Source organism: Musca autumnalis, unplaced genomic scaffold (genome assembly GCF_047663935.1).
Source record: "Musca autumnalis isolate F117 unplaced genomic scaffold, ASM4766393v1 scaffold_5, whole genome shotgun sequence".
Lineage (NCBI taxonomy): Eukaryota > Metazoa > Arthropoda > Insecta > Diptera > Muscidae > Musca > Musca autumnalis.
This window is the reverse complement of record NW_027412088.1, coordinates 90,779,615-90,798,959: the sequence shown is the minus strand read 5'-3', so window position 1 is coordinate 90,798,959 and position 19,345 is coordinate 90,779,615. Positions and strand designations below refer to the sequence as shown.

The following is a 19,345-nucleotide window of genomic DNA, read 5'->3' as shown; positions in this document are numbered from 1 at the left end:
AGTATATTTTGTACTTATAAGCACGAATTTCCTAAATCTGTCTAAATCCTCAACGTAACAGTAATCATAATTCCAAATTTCACGTTCACATAAGAACGAATTTCCCAAACCATTTCCATAGCTCAATCCTACACTTCAACAGTAATCTTAACCCTTTCGGTGCTTCTTTTTTGTTTTTGATTTGAAAAATATATTATTCCAATTTTATATATACTTAAGTTCACTATATGAATAATCAGAAAAAAAATTTTTTAACATTTTGTTTGGAAATGTGGTTTTTAAACAGTATGCCTCATGGCATATAATGTATTAAAAAAACAAAACAAAACTAAAATATTCAGGTTTTTAATTCAATTTTATCGTATAGAAGACCAGGAGTCTTTATAGAAGAGGAAGAGGTCTTCTTATAGAAGAGCAGGACGTCTTCTAATAGAACAGCAGAAAGTCCGCGCACTTTGAAGTGCAAATGATCGTCTCATAGAAGGGCAGGATGTCTTCTCATAGAAGGGCAAGATGTCTTCTCATAGAAGAGCAGGATGTCGTCTCATAGAAGAGCAGGAGGTCTTCTCATAGAAGAGCAGGTGGTCTTCTCATAGAAGAGCAGGAGGTCTTCTTATAGAAGAGAAGGAGGTCTTCTTATACAAGAGCAGGAGGTCTTCTTATACAAGAGCAGGAGGTCTTCTCATAGCAGAACAGGACGTCTTCTAATAGAAGAGCAGGACGTTTGCATATAGAAGGGCAGGACGTCTTCTCATAGAAGGGCAGGATGTCTTCTCATATAAGAGCAGGAGGTCGTCACATAGAAGAGCAGGACGTCTTCTCATAGAAGAGTAGGATGTTTGCATATAGAAGGGCAGGAGGTCTTCTCATAGAAGAGCAGAACGTCTTCTCATAGAAGAGCACGACGTATTTTCATAGGAGGGCAGTATGTCTTCTTATAGAAATTCTGAAGGTATTCTTATAGAAGAGCAGGAGGCCTTCTCGTAAATGAGCTGGAGGTCGTCTCATAAAAGAGCAGGGCGTCTTTTCATAGAATAGCAGAGGATCCTCTCATAGAAGGGCAGGTGGCCTTCTCATAGAAGAGCTGGGGGAGCTTTTTATAGAAAAGCAGAAGCTCATCTCATAGAAGAGCAGGAGACCTTCTTATAAAAAAAAACAGATGGTCTTCTCATAGAAGAGCATGGCCTCTTCTTATAGAAAATCATAAGGTCTTCTCATTGAAAACCAGGAGGTCTACTTATAGAAGACATGAAGGTTTTTATAGAAGATCTGGAGGTCTACTTTTAGAAGATTTTGGGATCTTCACATAGAAGGTCTTCTTATAGAATATCTAGAGCTCTTCTTTTAGAACATTGAAAGCTTCTTATAGAAGGCCTACGGTCTTCTTAAGGAAGATTTGAGGCCTTCTTACAGAAAAACTGGAGGACTTCTTATAGAAGACCTGAATGTCTTCTTAAAGCAGATCTGAAGGACTTCTTATAGAACACCTGAATGTCTTCCTATAGAAGGGCTGGAGGTCATCTTGTAGAAGACGTGGTGGTAGATCTGGAGGTCTACTTATACAATATCTGGAGGTCTTCTTATAGAGGATCTAGGGGTTCTACTATAGAATATCTGGGAGTCAAACAAAGTGAAACATTTCCGTAGGGAAAATAAATAAATCTGGCAGCTCTATTGAACTATATATCGGATCTTTTTTCGTTTTAATTATTAAGGCAATGATTATCTATAAAGTTAATAACAAAAAGTTAACAAAAAAATAATATTTGTTAATAAAATATACAAAATTTAAAGATGGCATTTTCATGCAAATTTTGAATCGAACGAGGAGCGCTCGCTCTTTGAGACATAACAATGTATAGGGTCCACCAATCAAAATTTTTTGTCGATTTATTTTTATATAAAACTTCAGGGAAAAATACAAAATTATTAAAAAAGGGTACCAACCCATAAGTACCCAGAGAAAAGTTTGCCTCCAACGAGGCAGTTAAATTATATGTACAAGTGATTTGGAAGTGCATCAAATTATGCATTTTTACTCATGATTTTTACAATGGAGTGACCCCGGAAAGAGGCACTCCATTGCACCGCATTTTAACTCACCCTTTGGCATTGCATTTTAACTGAACCTTTGGCACTGCATTTTAACTGACCCTTTGGCAATGATCTCTAACAACTGCTAATAAAATGTAGTGAACGGAGTGCCTTTTTCACGACTCCGTTTGCACTGCATCCGGATCCTGTTAAACTGTGAGGAATTGGAGTGCCTTTTTCCGTTGAACTGCCTCCGGATGTTGTTAAAATGTGACAAATGGATGTGTTTCTTTGGATTGCATCCAAATGCGGCTAAAATGTGAGGAATGGAAACTGCATAAAAACATGCCGTGAAAGAACTAGTCTACATTGCACTACTTCCAATTTATTTTGATGGGTATTTTGCCTTAAAACGACTGGCTATGCTTAATTGCTAATTTCAGGTTTCCAGCTCTATCCGTTCACCCAAATCCAAGTTGTACTAAATTTAGTACTTTTCGTACACATGAGTACTAATTTCCAAAACCATTTCCACATATCAACATTACTTTCTAACCTTGATTACCATACCAAATTTCAAGATTCTACCTACATATATCCGTTCGAAATATGCAATTGGTACCAAATTTATTAACTTTTCGTACACTTATAGTACGAATTTCAAAAAACCCTTTGGTATATCTTTCTAACTCTCTCTCCATCAGTGACCCTCGTTCCTAATTTCAGAATTCTAGCTCTTCCCGTTTGCCGAATACAAAGGGTACCATATTTAGTACATTTTAGTACTTTTCGTAGCCTTGTAGGACGAATTTCCAAAAACCCAACCATAGACACCAACTTCAGCGGTTTCGTCTGGGCGATGATATGTCAGTCCCAAAGCTCTTTTATATGCATATGTATTAAGATAACTTAATTTCTTTTTTATTTCATCGTAAAGGAAACACAATTTGGAAGCAGATAAGCTTCAGTTCATTGCAATTGGAAAAATGTACCCGGAATGGCGAGGGATTGAAGTTAGGCAAATCCTTAAAGTGTCGACTATTGGTACACTACTTTATATTAAATGTCCCACTGTAGCACAACGTAGTATTTCTCATTTCATTATTATTTTTACAATATTTTTTTGTGTTATTTGTGAAACTCTGTTGTATTCGTAATCCATTAATGAATTATCAAAACGAAATAAAAGTAAATAGATCTCGCCCAAGTTGAATGTAATGTGCCGAATATGTCGGTGGGTATGTGTGTCTACAACGTAAAGGATATACTACAGTTACAAAAACAACAGGACAAACAATAACGATGGCAGCAGCTACTATGAAACATTGGCAACAATTACAAAAACACAACACGACAAAAAAAGATATTCATCATCACCACCACCATCATCATAATCATCATCAGCTGCTCCTGCTGCTGCCGTCTCACTGTAGGTTGCCACTGACTAAACGACTGTCAAACAAGATTGCTGGCTGGCTCATGAATAAAATACAATGGAAACGAGAGACCTGGCACTGATACTAACTCTGGTAAAGTTAAATGGATATAAAAAAGCGAAGAGGAAAAACAACAACAACAAATGTTTTCAGTTAGTATATTTTTCAACAAAACAGAAAAGAAAAAAACAACGTTGTTAGTCATATCATTGTATTTAATAATAGCCGAACTCGCACACACACTTTTGTTGTTTGCTATATTCACAAGAGGCAATACGGACGGGCAACAACAACAAAAGCCTACTATCGTCATTTGGGGTTGTAATGGGTCTGTTTTCCATTGCTGTTTGGGAATGAAAGAGTAAAGGAGAGGTTTTATATGAATCTTGAGGCCAATTTCCCTTGAGAAAGAAAGAGACAGCTATTGTGTGTCGTCTTTTCTAATAGGAACCAAGTCTTGTGCCAAGAGTATTTCTGTTTACAAATGGCGTTGAGTGTAACAGGGAAAGATATATCCCCGAAGGAAGCCAAGTATGTTAAAGTGTAGGGAAAATTGGTTACGCCTCTTGTTGGTTGTTATTTGACAAGAGTCGAATTGAGTATGTGTGTGTGTGCTCATGCTGTTGTTTCTTTTTCTGGTTTCACTTGCATCTCCATTTAACAATATTTCAGATTGTATCTGCCATTGGAACGGTGATGAGTTAATTTTAAAATTGAGCGCATCGCTGACACGTCTCTGTTGTGTTTCTTGTTTTGTGTTCTTTATTTGCTACGAATGTTTTTGATATTCATTCGAAATCCTTTAAAGCAGTAATTTCGTGTGTACGTACGTTTCGCGTAAATACCCAGCAAACCAATCGTACCGACATCTTAACGAAATCGGAACAAAATTCGGATGATACGTCCGATTTCTGATCCGAAATCGTAACGATTTCTTAACGAAAGTTATATGAAGTGGTTGACATAATTTCGGAACGAAATGTCGGAGCGACATCGTATCGATTTCGATCCGATTTCGTAACGAAATCTGAAGAAAATCCTTGGGAAATTCGGAAAGGAAATTTCTTTCCGACATTCGTTCCGAAATCGGAACGAAATCGGTACAAAAACTTAACTATTTCCGCTCCGAAAAATCGTTTAGAAATCGGAACGAAATCTGAACGACGTTGCTTCCGAAATTGTTCAGACTTGTCGGACATCCGACATTTGGTTTGCTGGGTATAGATGGGCTTGTTTGTGTGCCGTCTGTCTGTCCGTCTCATCTGTAAAATATCTACCATAGCAGTGTTCACTCACTGTACATAACGGCTGTTTGTGATACTCGTCTCCTCGTTATTGTTCCGTGAGATACCGCGGAGCCGTCGTGGTTGTTGTTCTTGTGTCTGTGTGTGAGTGATTGCGGCTGTTGTTGTTGTTGTGAAAAATATCTCAGTAGTGTTATTATAACGCAAAGGCAACGAACGGCGTATCGTATCTTCCGTTGTTTCATTGTGGTATTTCATATTTAAAACGGTAGTGCGAGCAAGTAGTAGTAGTGGTTGGTTGGTTATTCTTGCCATTTCCACTGTGTATGTGTGTGTGCGTTATTGGTGGGAATGATACTCGCTCAATACGGAATAAGCTGCTATACATAACAATATTACAATACTCAACCCTAGTATAACCGGCAGCTGAATTAGTGACAGCCAGCAGTAGCCCCGCTTCAGCACCATTTATCCAGTGGAGGTTCAGTGAAGAGAATGCTTATAGTGAAATTGGCGACGGCGTATAGCAAATAATAATAATAAAAAATAACAAGAAGAAAAAAGTGGATTTATAATAAAAGAAAATCGTTTGTTGTTGCTGTGCATTGACTCGTGGATTGTTGGGTGTAGTAGCTACTATAACCCCATACAAAGTTCCTCAGATAGATTTCAAAATATCAGTTTCGCCTGGTACAGCTCATTGGTAGTTAGCCACTTGAAGCTAGTTTGTGATTATATACGGTGTAATAAAGAAATCACAGCGCGGCGGACCAAATTTGGAAACAGCTCCCAATGGTATTAAGTGGTGGTCGGTCAGTCACTACCATAAGGAGTAGCACTAATTGTAATAAGAAAAGCAACAAAACAAAAAAACATAATGAGTGAATAAAACAAATATGGTATTCCAGTGAAATAAAACCACAAGCAATAATCAATCCTAAACGAAAACCAGTTTCAAGCAAATGAACGGAATATTAACAGAATTAAGTCCATAACAAAAAACGCGAGTGACACCCAATACATTCATAAATTCTATAACAAAGAAATCCCACAAAAAGTGCAAATAAAGTTATAAACGAATTAACGTTATTTTAGTGTTTTGTGTTTAAAAACTCCATACGGCACAACGCATTTTTCTCCTTGTGTTTTCTTTTGTTGTACACAACGCCACAAAAATTATTCACATCATTGCTGCAAGTATAGTATGCAAAGTTGTTCACAGTGGATTCAACGAATAAAATGGCCGTTGGACCGACGGAGGGTAAACAACCTCAACCTCCTCAAGAAAATTTCTCACCAGCACCCGCCGCCGCCACCGTACCCATTATACCAGTACCAGCCCATCAAATCATAGCACCCAGTCCCATTTTGGCCATACCAACACTTGCCTTTTCTGCCGCCCAAGTGGAGATTGTTTGTAAAACACTGGAAGATTCCGGCGATATAGAACGTTTGGCGCGATTTCTGTGGAGTTTACCGGTGGCCCTGCCTAATATGCATGAAATCTTGAATTGTGAAGCGGTGCTGAGGGCCCGGGCTGTGGTGGCATATCATGTTGGAAATTTCAGGTAAGGAATGTCAAAATGCTAATTGCGTACATACCTACATATAAAATGGGTTGTTGACGGGTTTTCGCAAATTAAAATAAAATATTTATTGAAATTGAAGCCAATTGGCCCATAAATTAATACGCAAGGCAAACACACTACTACAACAAATAATTTCAGATCACAACCAGGAATATTTTAAAAATGTCTTAAACAATTAACGATACGCCTAAAACTTTCGAGTAGAAAGTTTTTCGTATTTAAATTGCAATATTTAATATTTAAAGTTGTTGTTGTAGCAGCATAGAAACCTACGTAGAAGCATAGACTTGATGCTGGGTTAGTAGCCGCTGCACAAACTCAACATTTTGTGCCAAAAATGCAAAAAAAAAATGTCAGAAATTCCCAAAAATTTTACATGAAGTTATGGAAAACATAACAGTTATGGAAAACAAAAATTTCGTTGGTTGTACCGTTATAATTGAAGTAACGGTACCTATAACCAGTGATGCCAGATTTGCCGATTTATCGGCATTTTCACGATTTTTATACCAAAAAAGCAGAAATGCCCTAAAACGCCGATCTTTAGTTATAGCGACTTTTTCACAAAAAATGTGCTTTTTGTGTGAATATTGCGATTGATAGCACTGATCTCTGAAAGACAACTATACATAAATCTATACCTTATTATAGTACGTTTGTATATAAACGAATTTAATAAAGCCACTGGGTTTTAAATGTCAATTCCATTGTGTATGCGTCAAGTTTTGTTTAAAGGGTAACACCTAGTCGTGCAGCTCAAAAACATAATTTTTTATGATTTTTATTCCAAGAAAAGTACCAGGCTTTTTTAATAGATATTTTTTCATGAGGAAAGGCACATTTTGATCTACAATCGGCAATTTTGTTGTTGAAAACAAGTAAAATAGTATCAGTCGGCTTTGCCGACAGAGATATACCCTCAGCCTGTGCAAATTGAAACACTTTTTTCACAAAAAACTTATGTATTTAGGGGGTTTCAAAATGTTGGTCCTATCAACCGACAAAAATGTTGATTAGGATTAAAAATTTTTTTTCAAAAACTTTGCGGAAAACGTACTTAAAGGAATGGACCGACATAGACAATTGGGGGTGCCATAGGGGTTTTTTACACCCTTCGGGCTGTTTTCTCAAGAAGTATGGACTTGTCCCTGAAACAACTTTTACCATCGTAGTTGAGGCAGCGAATGTAAGTTGCTTCAACAAAACTCAAAGTGATTCAATAGCAAGTCTTAAAGTGAACTTATCCAAAATTTTGTGTGGGAGGTACGGGATGGAGTGGACAAATATAGTCCATATTCGAACCTGATCAATATCTGGTAGAAATTATGAGAATGTGTAAAGTATTCACCGAATCGGTCACTCGTTATCGTGCGCACAATGTTTCCGAATATTTTTGAACTTTTGTGGGGTAGGTACCTTAAGAAGTGGACCAATATGGCTTATCTACGAACATAAAGAAGTTTGGAAACAATATTACAAAGGCCAAATTTTGGCCGGAATCGGCATTTCCGTTCGAAAATTATCTTGCGCCTCCACCCATAAACATGGTGTCATAGGGTTTGTTTTTCAACTTTCAGGCTATTTTTTCAGGAAGTATGGACTTGCCCTTGAGGAAACTTGTACCTTCGAATAGGGGACAGTGAATACAATATGTTACAACTAAAACCAAGACGATTCGAGTGCAGGTCCTAAACTGAACTTTTCCGACATTTTGTGTGGGAGGTACTCGAAGGAGTTTACCGATTGAGTCCATATTGGAACCTCATCTAAGTCTGGTAGAAATTTCATAACGTGCAGAGTTATTGTACGCACAAATTTTCCGAACATTTTCGAACTTTTGTGGGGGAGGTACCTGAAGGAAAGGACCTATATGGCCCATCTTCGAACTTAAATCGAATCTGGACAAAATATTTCGATACCCAAAATTTGAACCGAATCGATTGATCCGTTCGAGAGTTATCGTGCGCACCAGCCTGCCAGACAGACAGACAGACGGACGGACATTGCTAGATCTACTCAAAATTGTCTGAAACGGATATCGTACAAACATACTTGGGGTCTAAAACCATTATTTCGATGAGGGACATTTTTGGTCGTATCAAAGTGCAAATACCCTCTTTAGCCTAAAGGCTGAGGGTATAAATATTGCATAGTTTTGTGGCAAATGATCATCTACGAGACACTGTTTTTTTTAATAAAGAGTCTTGCGGTGTCCGCTCTATCTCGAAAACGACTGGACGGATCATCACATATTTTAAAAAATATTAATTAAAAAATGGTGGACTTTTAAAATTCAAACTTTGTTAGAGTACTTTTTTGGCCAAAAAAGTTCAAAATTTAAAAAAAATATCTTCTATAAAGAAAAGATTTTTATGTACTTAATAATATAGTATAATTGTTCCACAAACATCACAGAAGCGGCAAAAAATGATCGGATGATTATCGATGCAGTCCTTCTCGAACTATAGTGAACACAGTTTTTTTAACATTGTTTCGTAGATGGTCATTTGTCACAAAACTGTTTTGTTTTATGCATTGGGAATTGTTTTCTTTACTTAACATTTTATTTTATATCTTATATAGCAATAATTTCAACTGAAATTCAAGTTTTTGTATTTGCCGATTTTTTGACGATTTGAAATACTATTTTGCCGATTTGACGATTTTGGTTCTCGAAAATTGACGATTTTCGACCAAACTTATCTGGCATCACTGCCTATAACATGACCTTATTTTCGTCTCGCAAGAAAATTCGTCGATTTTGTGTGGATATTATCACGAGTTAGTGGAATTTTTTAATGGTTCGTTTTGCTATCCGATAGTACCTATGAAGGGTAACGTATTAAAATGTGTTTAGAAGTAATTACATTTGCGTTACAGTTGTATAAATTAGCCTGATTTGTTTTGGAACCTTTTTAAGTGTATATTTATAGGTACGTACTTCTTTTTTAATAGGATATAACTAAAAAGTTCCACGAGGCTCAAGCATTATCTTTTAGGGTTTCTGGCCACATTTTTGAATTAATTTGCTGAAAATTGATATTTCGGGCTCTCGGCAAGTGAGTATCATTCTTTAGAAAAATTGTCAATGTAGATCCATGTTTTGATATAGCCCCCATATTACGGTACCGCCCATTTGGAACAACTGATTTGCTCCAAAGTTTGTACCTCATAATGTTTGTCCAAATTTAGATCAATATTGAAGATGGGTCAATATCGGTACACTCTTTCAACAAATTTTTCTGTCGAAGACAGATCATTGTAATATGTCTTCAGTCCTATGAATACTTGGAAACACAAAAATTAAAAAAGTAACAATGGAAGGATTTCCAAAACATTGCAAATTTACATTAAATTCGAGGATGGACGATATAGGTCTACTACTTCCGATCGCGTCATAAGTGGGTGAATATTCAGAAAAGACTGGTTTCTGTGTCCCGAGGCATTTAGGGTTAAAAATATTGAAAAAAAATAAATTTTTAGAAACGGAATAAGTAAAACAAAATGTCCTTTAAAAAAAGGTCCGAAAATCAAAATCAAATATTTTACATATTAATGAACTACGCCGAGTTATTCTAGAAGAATGAACGAAGTCATATTTGATTTCATAAATATAATTTTATTTTTTAAATTATATTTTTGAGACATTTTAGTCGTGTCCCAATTTTTTCGTCATTCCCATGCGCCAATGTGTTTATTAAGAAAAAATGATTTAAACCGGTTTTTTTGTTTATATGTAATGTGTCAAAGTAACTACAATTCCCGTTAGTTTTAAAGATAATCGACATAAGTGAAAACCAGTAAGGAAAGGATCATAGTCGGGCGGGGCCGACTATATGATACCCTACACCACTGTGAATATGTAAAATATAGGAGATATGTATCAATTTGAACTGATTTATATACATATATATACACATCCCAAATTTCATCAAAATTAGACAGAGCGGGCGAAAATATACATAGGAGCTATATCCAAATCTGAACCGATTTCGATATAAGTTGTTACACTTATTTCTAGACTAAATTCAGTCACACATTCCAAATTTCATCAAAATTGCACGTAAATAGCGTGTTTTCAGCAAATACGTCAAATCGGCCGAAAATATATTTGGGAGCTATATCCAAATATGAACCGATTTCGATGTAGTTTGGGACATTTATTTTGAGACCGAATTCAGTTACACATTCAAAATTTCATCAAAATCGGACGTATATAGCGTGTTTGGTGCAGCAAATACGCCAAATCGGCGGAAAAATATATGGGTGCTATATCCAAATCTGCACCGATTTCGATATAATTTGGTACATTTATTTATAAACCTAATAAATTTAAATGTCAAATTATAGCTACATCGGTCTGAAAATGTAGCTACAAACGTCAAAACACCGCAAATCGGGGGTACCGTTATATGGGGGCCATACCAAAACGTGGACCTATGTCCACAAGTTTGGTTATATAAGTTTATTGACACTTAAGAACCTAAGTGTCAAAATATAGCTAAATCGGTCTGAAAATGTAGCTAAAACTGTCAAAATACCGTAAATCGGGGGGTACCGTTATATGGGGGCTATACCGAAACGTGGACCTATGTCCACAACTTTTATTATATAAGTTTATTGACATTTAAGAACCCTAAATGTCAAATTATAGCTACATCGGTCTGAAAATGTAGCTAAAAACGTCAAAATACCGCAAATCGGAGGGTACCGTTATATGGGGGCTATACCAAAACGTGGACCTATGTCCACAACTTTTGTTATATAAGTTTATTGACACTTAAGAACCCTAAATGTCAAATTATAGCTATATCGGTCTGAAAATGTAGCTAAAAACATCAAAACACCGTAAATCGGGGGGCACCGTTATATGGGGGCTATACCAAAACGGGGACCTATGTCCACAACTTTTGTTATATAAGTTTATTGACACTTAAGAACCCTAAATGTTAAATTATAGCTAAATCGGTCTGAAAATGTAGCTAAAAACGTCAAAATACCGCAAATCGGGGGGTACGTTATATGGGGGCTATACCAAAACGTGGACCTATGTCCACAAGTTTTGTTATATATGTTTATTGACACTTAAGAACCCTAAATGTCAAATTATAGCCAAATCGGTCTGAAAATGTAGCTGAAAACGTCAAAATACCGTAAATCGGGGGGTACCGTTATATGGGGGCTATACCAAAACGTGGACCGATATATCCCATCTTCGAACTTGATCTTCCGACGGCTAAAAAAATGGTATTCCCCAATTTTCAGCGAAATCGGTCAACAAATGCGACCTGTATGTTGCGAACGGACGGACGGACGGACGGACATGCTTAAATCGACTCAGAAAGTGATTCTATGTATATCCCTAGAAGGAACTATGGGTCTATCTCGCTTCCTTTTGTATGTTACATACAAATGCACTAACACATAATACCCCTTACCACATAGTGGTGTAGGGGGTATAAATATAGTCAGTTGTTTGAGAACTGTTGAAGTGTTTAGAGATTTTTGTGCATGTTCCCGAAAATTTGGCATACCCGTGCTGAGTATTTTTTCCGTTATTTATATTATAATTTCCAAATTGATGGTATAGCTATGTTCATTTTTTTAGTCTATATTAAATTATTTCAAATTTTATAAAAAATACGATTTGCACATTTAAATCCAAGAATACTCACCTTTCCATCACTGCCATGTCGTCATTACCGTGCGTATTTTCTAACTACGGTAATGACAAAAAAGAGCCTATCGGTAATTAATGCATAAAATTGTCCTATAAAACAGTATAAACCGAAAAATATTTCATTTAACCCATTTTCACACTTTGCCGTTTTAGATCCCTAAAACAAGTCTTTTCGCAATATTCACCCAAGTACAGTTTGAGGTCTCGTGGATAAATTTTAAAAATGATTTCGATAGTTTCGCGGTTCTTATGAATTGTTCCAAATCTCTTGACTTTTCTTATATCAATGAGCCGGGGTGCGCTGATTAGTATATTAGCTCATTGATATGGGATCTACTATTTATCGGCTAAAAACATACATGGCTGAAATACTCAGCAAATGTCGCCAATACTACACTGAGGGCTATTTTGTCACCTTTGAAAATTTGGTTTTGCCTGCCCTGGGAATCGAACCCGAGCACTCAGCGTGCAAAGCGGGTGTGCATACCATTGCACCACGGTAACATCCTCTCCGTTCTTATTACAACAGTTTAATATTATAAATCGGATATAGTGGTTTTAGTTATTGAAATATTTTAAGCACATTTTCAGCGGAATCACTTGTAATTTAGGATATGTAAAGGAAATATTCCTATGAAATCTATAAACAAAGTCTACCTTTATTCGGAATGTCAATATAACAGCCCGAAATGTTTCAAAAAGTGCATACCTCATGAAAAAAAATCACAAAATTTTAAAACCCCATCAATAAATAATTTTTGTGGAAAAATGATGTCGTTCGTTTCGTTTCATAGCCCTAACTGCGAAACCGGTAGCATAATATGATGGTTGTTTCGAAATCTCCTCGGCTTTCCTTTTTCATATGCAAAAATCTTCGATCATTTAGCTCAACTCCAACGAGAAATTAACCAAAAATTTATATTAAATGGACGTTTACTACGATAATAATTTTTTCTATCATGATATCGAACAAAATTTGTAAAAATAGTAGATTATCGCAATTTCTGGAACAGTAGGCTTATTCTGTAACTTTTATCGATTGAAATGTTGTTACAATTTCTTTTGTTTTTGTAACAAATGCAAAACAAACAAATGAAATTGTTGTAAAATATACAATGAGTAAAGTTGTTAAAAAGTTACAGAGTAGGACTACAGAATAATATTAAATTTTTTGTAAAAATATGTATTGAACATTAAATAAAACTGAATTTATTGGAATTTACTGATAATTAAATGTAGACTTTTTTGTAGCATACTTACAGGAACATTATGTCCCTAGTACGTTACAGAAAATTTGTTGTTACAACTTGTTCTTACTGATAAGAATAAAAAACCTATTATTTGTCCACTATGATCTAACATTTAACTGCCGATAACTTAAAATTATGCTGATATATGTTGTAATCAAACCGCAAAGAAATACAACAAAAATATTGCGCTGTAGTAGGGATAACAAGTATCAAAATATCAATCGTTTGTGTGAGATGTGTCAGAAGAAGTGACCCTAAATATTCACAATGCCGCTGTTGAAATGAATACACGGTGCTCGTAAATTCTGTAGAGAATTTTTACAGCTAATATTTTCTGTAATGCCATTTCGATAGGGCTTGAGGTTTCCAAGCAAAATCGCGAAAACCTAAACAAAACCTAAGAAATGTTAACTTTGATGGCGATTTATTTAAAAAGCTCTCCGGCGATTTTTTTTTGTTTTTTGATTTTTCACATCTATGAACATAGGAGTTTCAGAATCCGCAAAAACTTCCCAGGTGTAAGTTCCTTTCATTTAAAATTGGTTGGTAAAATCGGAGCACCGTGAATATTTATATATTTCGATAGGGCTTGCGGTTTCCAAGCAAAATCGCGAAAACGTAAACTAAACCTAAAAAATGTGAACTTTGATCGCGATTTATTTAAAAAGCGGTGATTTTTTTGTTTTTGGATTTTTCTCATCTATGAACATTGTAGAATCCGCAAAAACTTCCAAGGTGCAAGGTCCTTTCATTTAAAATTGGTTCAAGAGCACCGTGAACCGAACGTCACTATGGTTGTTGATTGCTGTGAGGTTGTTTCGAATTTTCGGAACTCATATCTCGAGAAGTACGGACTTCTTCAAGAAAAAAAAACACACACACACACACACACTTATATTTACATATATGTATATAGCTTTTTGTTACAAAATAAATACATTATATTTGTTGATTAATGTGGAGTTGTTGGGATTTTTGTGTCCTATTCTCGAGAAGTTCGGGGTTCTGAGAACGGCCTTTAACTTTCGTTTCATTTAAGCGAAAATTATTGAGTTTTTGTGGATCAGGAAGTACATGCTTACACTCGAAACAAATTATATAGTTGTAATAAAAATTTCAGAAAATTTAAAAATTTTTTATTGCTTTTTTGAAGCATGTGTAGAATATGCGGCAAAATTTTTAACAAAATCGCAAAAAAAATACAGATATGAGCGTCGAAAATGAACAATCCGTCGTATGTGAAATAAAAACTTTATGTGTGTTCGCATTTATTACATCAGACGTTAAATCCGTATGTCAATATAATTTTACCTATTTTTCTTCCAAAAAGTCATTTTATGTTGCATAGTTCGGTCAAATTCAATATTATTTTGTTGCAAAAAATACTCAAAATGGCAGGGAAATTAGTCGACTTTGCGTGGACCATATTATTACGGCTCATTTGAATTTTTAAGTGTTATTTTTACTATCATATAGAATAAAGCCTGTCATATTAATATGTGTTTTGAAGTAATTACTTGTGTTTCCCATAATCATTAATCATTCAAACTTTACTCGACGTTCATCTAATGTTACTTCAATGAATTCAAAAATTTTGATTTTTAGAAAACATTTTGTAACTTCCCAAGCCTTCTAGAGTGTACTAATAGTAGGGTTTACAAATCCGTCGCCAAAACAAATTTTGTGATTTTGTAAGTGAACCCTTATTATGAGCGGTCAAATTGTGAGGCTTCGTATTTATGTTTAATTGTGCCTGGAGTCGATTTTTTACGGAATATCTTTGTGAAAAGTTGTAATTCAAAAGAAGCTCTATGAATTTTCAAACCACCAAGAAACTTCAAACTATTCTTAAACGTGTAAATAAATTTAGCCGTGATAGGTATCTGGTTAGCTCCATGCAAAAGATGGATTATGCAGTTATTTATCTATTACATTCCTTGTGTAAATCATGTGATATAATAAAAACTAAATTCTTGGCTAATCTTGATATCAATTTCTTGGATATCATCCATTGGTATTTTATATCTTTTTCTCAAATTTACAAATTGTAGTATTTCAAGACTTTATTTGGCTCAAATATCAAAAATTCTTAATCTTTTGTCAATAATTAATTTCAATATTTTCTTATAACCTTGTGCCACTGCATATTTATACATTAAAAACATATGCCTCGCAACATTCCCATCGTACATTTTCAAATTTAAAGTTAATTCCCTCATGGTGTATACTCCTAAATTCTTGATTCCCATTTTAAAGAAACGTCATCCCTCAATGATATTAATTATTTTTTAATCACTTTAAATTTGAAAGGAATAAAGAAAAAACGACAACAACAAGCAGAGACATATTCACTTCAAGCTGAAGCATGATTGTAATATGATCTTTAATTTAAAAAAAATGTGAACTCTTTAATGAATCTTTCCTGGTTTTTATTGGGATTCTATTTAGTGGACTTGTTTTTTGCATAATAATAAGAAGACAATAAACGAACACAAAACTTCCCGGGAAGACACTACACAAATTAATGAACAAATGATAAAAGCAAACAAGCAAAAAATATCAAGCATCCATCCTCTGGCATATTGTAGTAAAACATATTGTACATGTACAATAATGAGAATCAACAACTAAAACTAAATTAATAAACAATGTGATTAATTTATCAATTAACATTATGCCAAGTACCACATATAAATGACAATGGCCTCTGTGGGGGAATTGTCTCTTCTGCCAGTTAGAAATATAACACCGACTAACTAATTTCTGGAATTATTCAAAGGAAAAAGTGGTGATATCTATTCATGCAAATCATTAGGTTAGTTTATAAGCTTGAAATACCAGCCAGCATCAACATACGGAAAGGCTTCCGTTAAGGGTTTTTTAAGAAAATAAAAAGCATATCAGATTTCAGTAAAGGAATTTATATTGAATTTTTGATATAATCTTCATTGGTATACTCTTTAGGAGTGGAATAAAGTTTTTATTATGAAAATAAATTCTAAATTGCGATTTTAATTCAAAACAATTGCCTAACACATGCATACACACATACATATGTATGTATGTATTGCACAGATTTGTTTATCAAGATACACAAACAATCTAAGGCAATAAAACTCAACCAACACAAATTTATTTGAATTTATTGCCAATTATTTCTTAAATTTATTAAAGAAGTTCTTTATTATTTTTTCAAGTGCTAATCAAAAATGTGTCTTGAACAGAAATGACATGTCCCCCTTACCGTTGATTTTTGATAGCCATAAATATTAACAGTTTTTATTGTACCATTTCAAATGTTAAGAGAAACGTTTACGGTCGATAGATTTGGATTTTCTATTACTGTTTAAATACATTTTCATATCCTGCAGAGCATTTATTTATTATTATTGGGGGAGAGTGAAGTTAATGCTCTCAAGGGTGAAAGATTTACATTTTTGGAAACACAGACGATTTACGTATGTATGTATACAAAACATAACATAAGTCTCTTATTGAAGGCTCTACCTTAAATAGTGTAAATTAGGAAATAATCGAAACTGGGCAATTATATTAAAATTTATATGATTACAAATATTTTTAAAGTTCATTATAAGTCTTTGAGTAGTTGTAGGTAAAGTGCAATAGCAAACTTTTTAGACCTATAGTTCATTTTTATGATCTACATAGAATCACATTATGAATCGTTCGTTCTTTGATCGAAGGGCGAATTTATTTATTTTGGTCAAAATCTGGATATAGCTCTATGCCTGCCCACCTTTTATAAAATTTCGAAAATGCCACGGAATTTATTTTAGAATTAAATTAATCTTGTCAAATTATGTTAATATTGATCCAGCTATGGTGGAACAATAAGGTGTAACGCCAAAAACAGGTGATCTTTATACCAGTCGTCAAAATGCGTTATTGTGAATAAAATCACATACAAAATGTAAACAAGCAATTCACAGAAATGCATTATTGTGAGCAAATTTGACGTTTGACATGATTTGATGTAACACCTTCTTATTCTTCCATGGATCCAGCTTTGGATCGGTACGAAATTCGGACGCTTCGTCCGATGTCGGATACGAAATCTTAACGATATCTTAGCGAAAGTTGTATGAAGTAGTTGACATAATTTCGGAGCGATATGTCGGATTGATTTCGGTCAGAATTCGAAACGAAACGGTCTGTTGAATAATGACTATGTTGGACCAAACATTCGTTTTAAATTGTAGCTACTATAGCTCTAGTTCACTGTACGTATGAGTAACGGTACACAAACTTACGTGTGGTGTTACGTATACGCAGTTTTTTCATAAATAAAGGTATCATTTAGGTATAGCTTCATTAAGTTTAGTTTACTTTCTAGAATACCATTGTAATGAAATATTAAAACATTATTATTATTTTTTTAACCCGACACAAGTAACCGTTTTTTCGGTTAACCGAAAATGACGTTTTTGGTGAAAACCGGTTTCGGTTTTGTAACTCAAAACCGGATAATCGGTTAACCAGTTTCAGTTTTGGACACCCTAGCTACAGCGTATTTACTAGGAGTTTGGCATAAATCAACTAAAAAGTTTTTTTTTTTTTAATTTATGAAGCTCTAAAACGCTTAAAATCATGATTGAATTTCAACATTGATATCTGGCACATAATTTCAACACTGATATCTGGCTAACTTTTGTAAGTAGTTATTTCAATTTTTGTGTAATAAACTTTTTATGTTGGGAAGTCATATTTAAATCGAAAATTTAAAATGCATTTTTCTCGAAGCTGCATTTTTTAGATGTGACACTCTTTTAGTAGATGAGCTATCTGTATGTATGTGGAAGTACATACAAGGAAAACTAATTATTATTAATTTAGGCATAATCACAGCCGTGAAGGGACTAAATAGCATATAGTCGGCCCGTCCGAGTTTGTTCCATTCCTTGCTGATTTTGAGCTAGGACACTCGTTGAGTAAATATTCGATATTTTAAATAAAAATAAAAAAAAACATTTTTTAGTGAAAGTACTGTAGGCAAACAATGAGGGACAATTTTAACATTTCTTAAAATTAAGAAAATAATATGTTCCATATTTCGCTGTGTGGCACAAATTTTGCTGTAATAGAATCGGCGAATTAAATCCTGTTTTTGCTGTAGGCCAATTATGTATATCGGAGGTTATGGGTTCCTTAAGCAAAAATAACAAAACAATTTTTATATTAAATTATATGTTAAAACCGTTATATTTATCAAATCTCCGACCATGGCTATTTATGGCTCATAAAAAATCTCCAAATAGAAAAAACTCTAAAAGCTTCAAACTGAGGATCTATGCTGACAAGTCTCTGCATGGAAATTTAACATCAATTGAGAATTCAAACTGCCAACGGTTGGGACACAAAGATGAAATGAAAATTGGAAAATTATACATTCTTTATACACTTTCGTCCATTGGGGCTGTTTGCTTAAAGTAAGTTAGTAACATTTTCCGCATAGATCAAAGAAGATTGATATAGTGTGATTTTCAAAGTGCTTTAATTTTTAAATTCCGAATTCATTGTTTTTTTTTTTTTGTAAAGTTAGTATGAGTGTTGTTCCCAGAGGCGTATTGTGAAGAATAGTTTTGAAAATATTTAATCGAAACAAGTGATTTTTAAAAAGTTGATCAAGTTCGACGAAGGACTATATCAGTCCCCCCTTATATTAAAAGTGTGTTTGTTGTTTGTTTGTGATGAAAGGAGAGATTTTTAAGATGTTGATCAAGTTCGGCAATGGACTATAAATGAGAAAAATCAAATAATAAAAAAAATCGTCGGAGCGCTTTTTAAATAAATCGCGGACAAAGTTCACATTTTTAGAGTTTTTTAGGTTTTCACGATCAAAATGGAACTATCAAAAGAAAATGTTGTAGCAGTGAAATTTCCCTACAAGATTGCCCTTTATGATATTTTTGTAGGTTTTACGTTTTTTGAGATATAGAAGGTCAAATTGGGACAATTCACTGACTGTATCGTCTGCTTAGAAAACAGTGTCATGACTGCAATTTCCCAACTAAAACTTATATATCTCAAAAATCGTACAATCTAGGAAAAAAATGACGAAAGCCAAAGCTTCCCAGGTGTAAGCTCCTTTCAT

General features: G+C 34.4%; 1 protein-coding gene across 2 annotated transcripts in view; it reads left to right on the top strand.

Moving 5' to 3' along the window:
- Positions 1-4,191: 4,191 nt before the first annotated feature.
- The window catches only part of Optix (optix), a 64,141-nt gene continuing 48,987 nt past the window's right edge, over positions 4,192-19,345 (top strand). The window contains exons 1-2 of one of the 2 annotated variants that reach the window (XM_073991094.1): positions 4,192-4,296; positions 5,129-6,282. In XM_073991094.1, coding sequence (XP_073847195.1) covers positions 5,954-6,282 — 329 coding nt within the window. In that variant the 5' untranslated portion in view covers positions 4,192-4,296; positions 5,129-5,953. The remainder of the gene's footprint in view (positions 4,297-5,128; positions 6,283-19,345) is intronic. The other variant, XM_073991095.1, reaches the window with a different exon arrangement.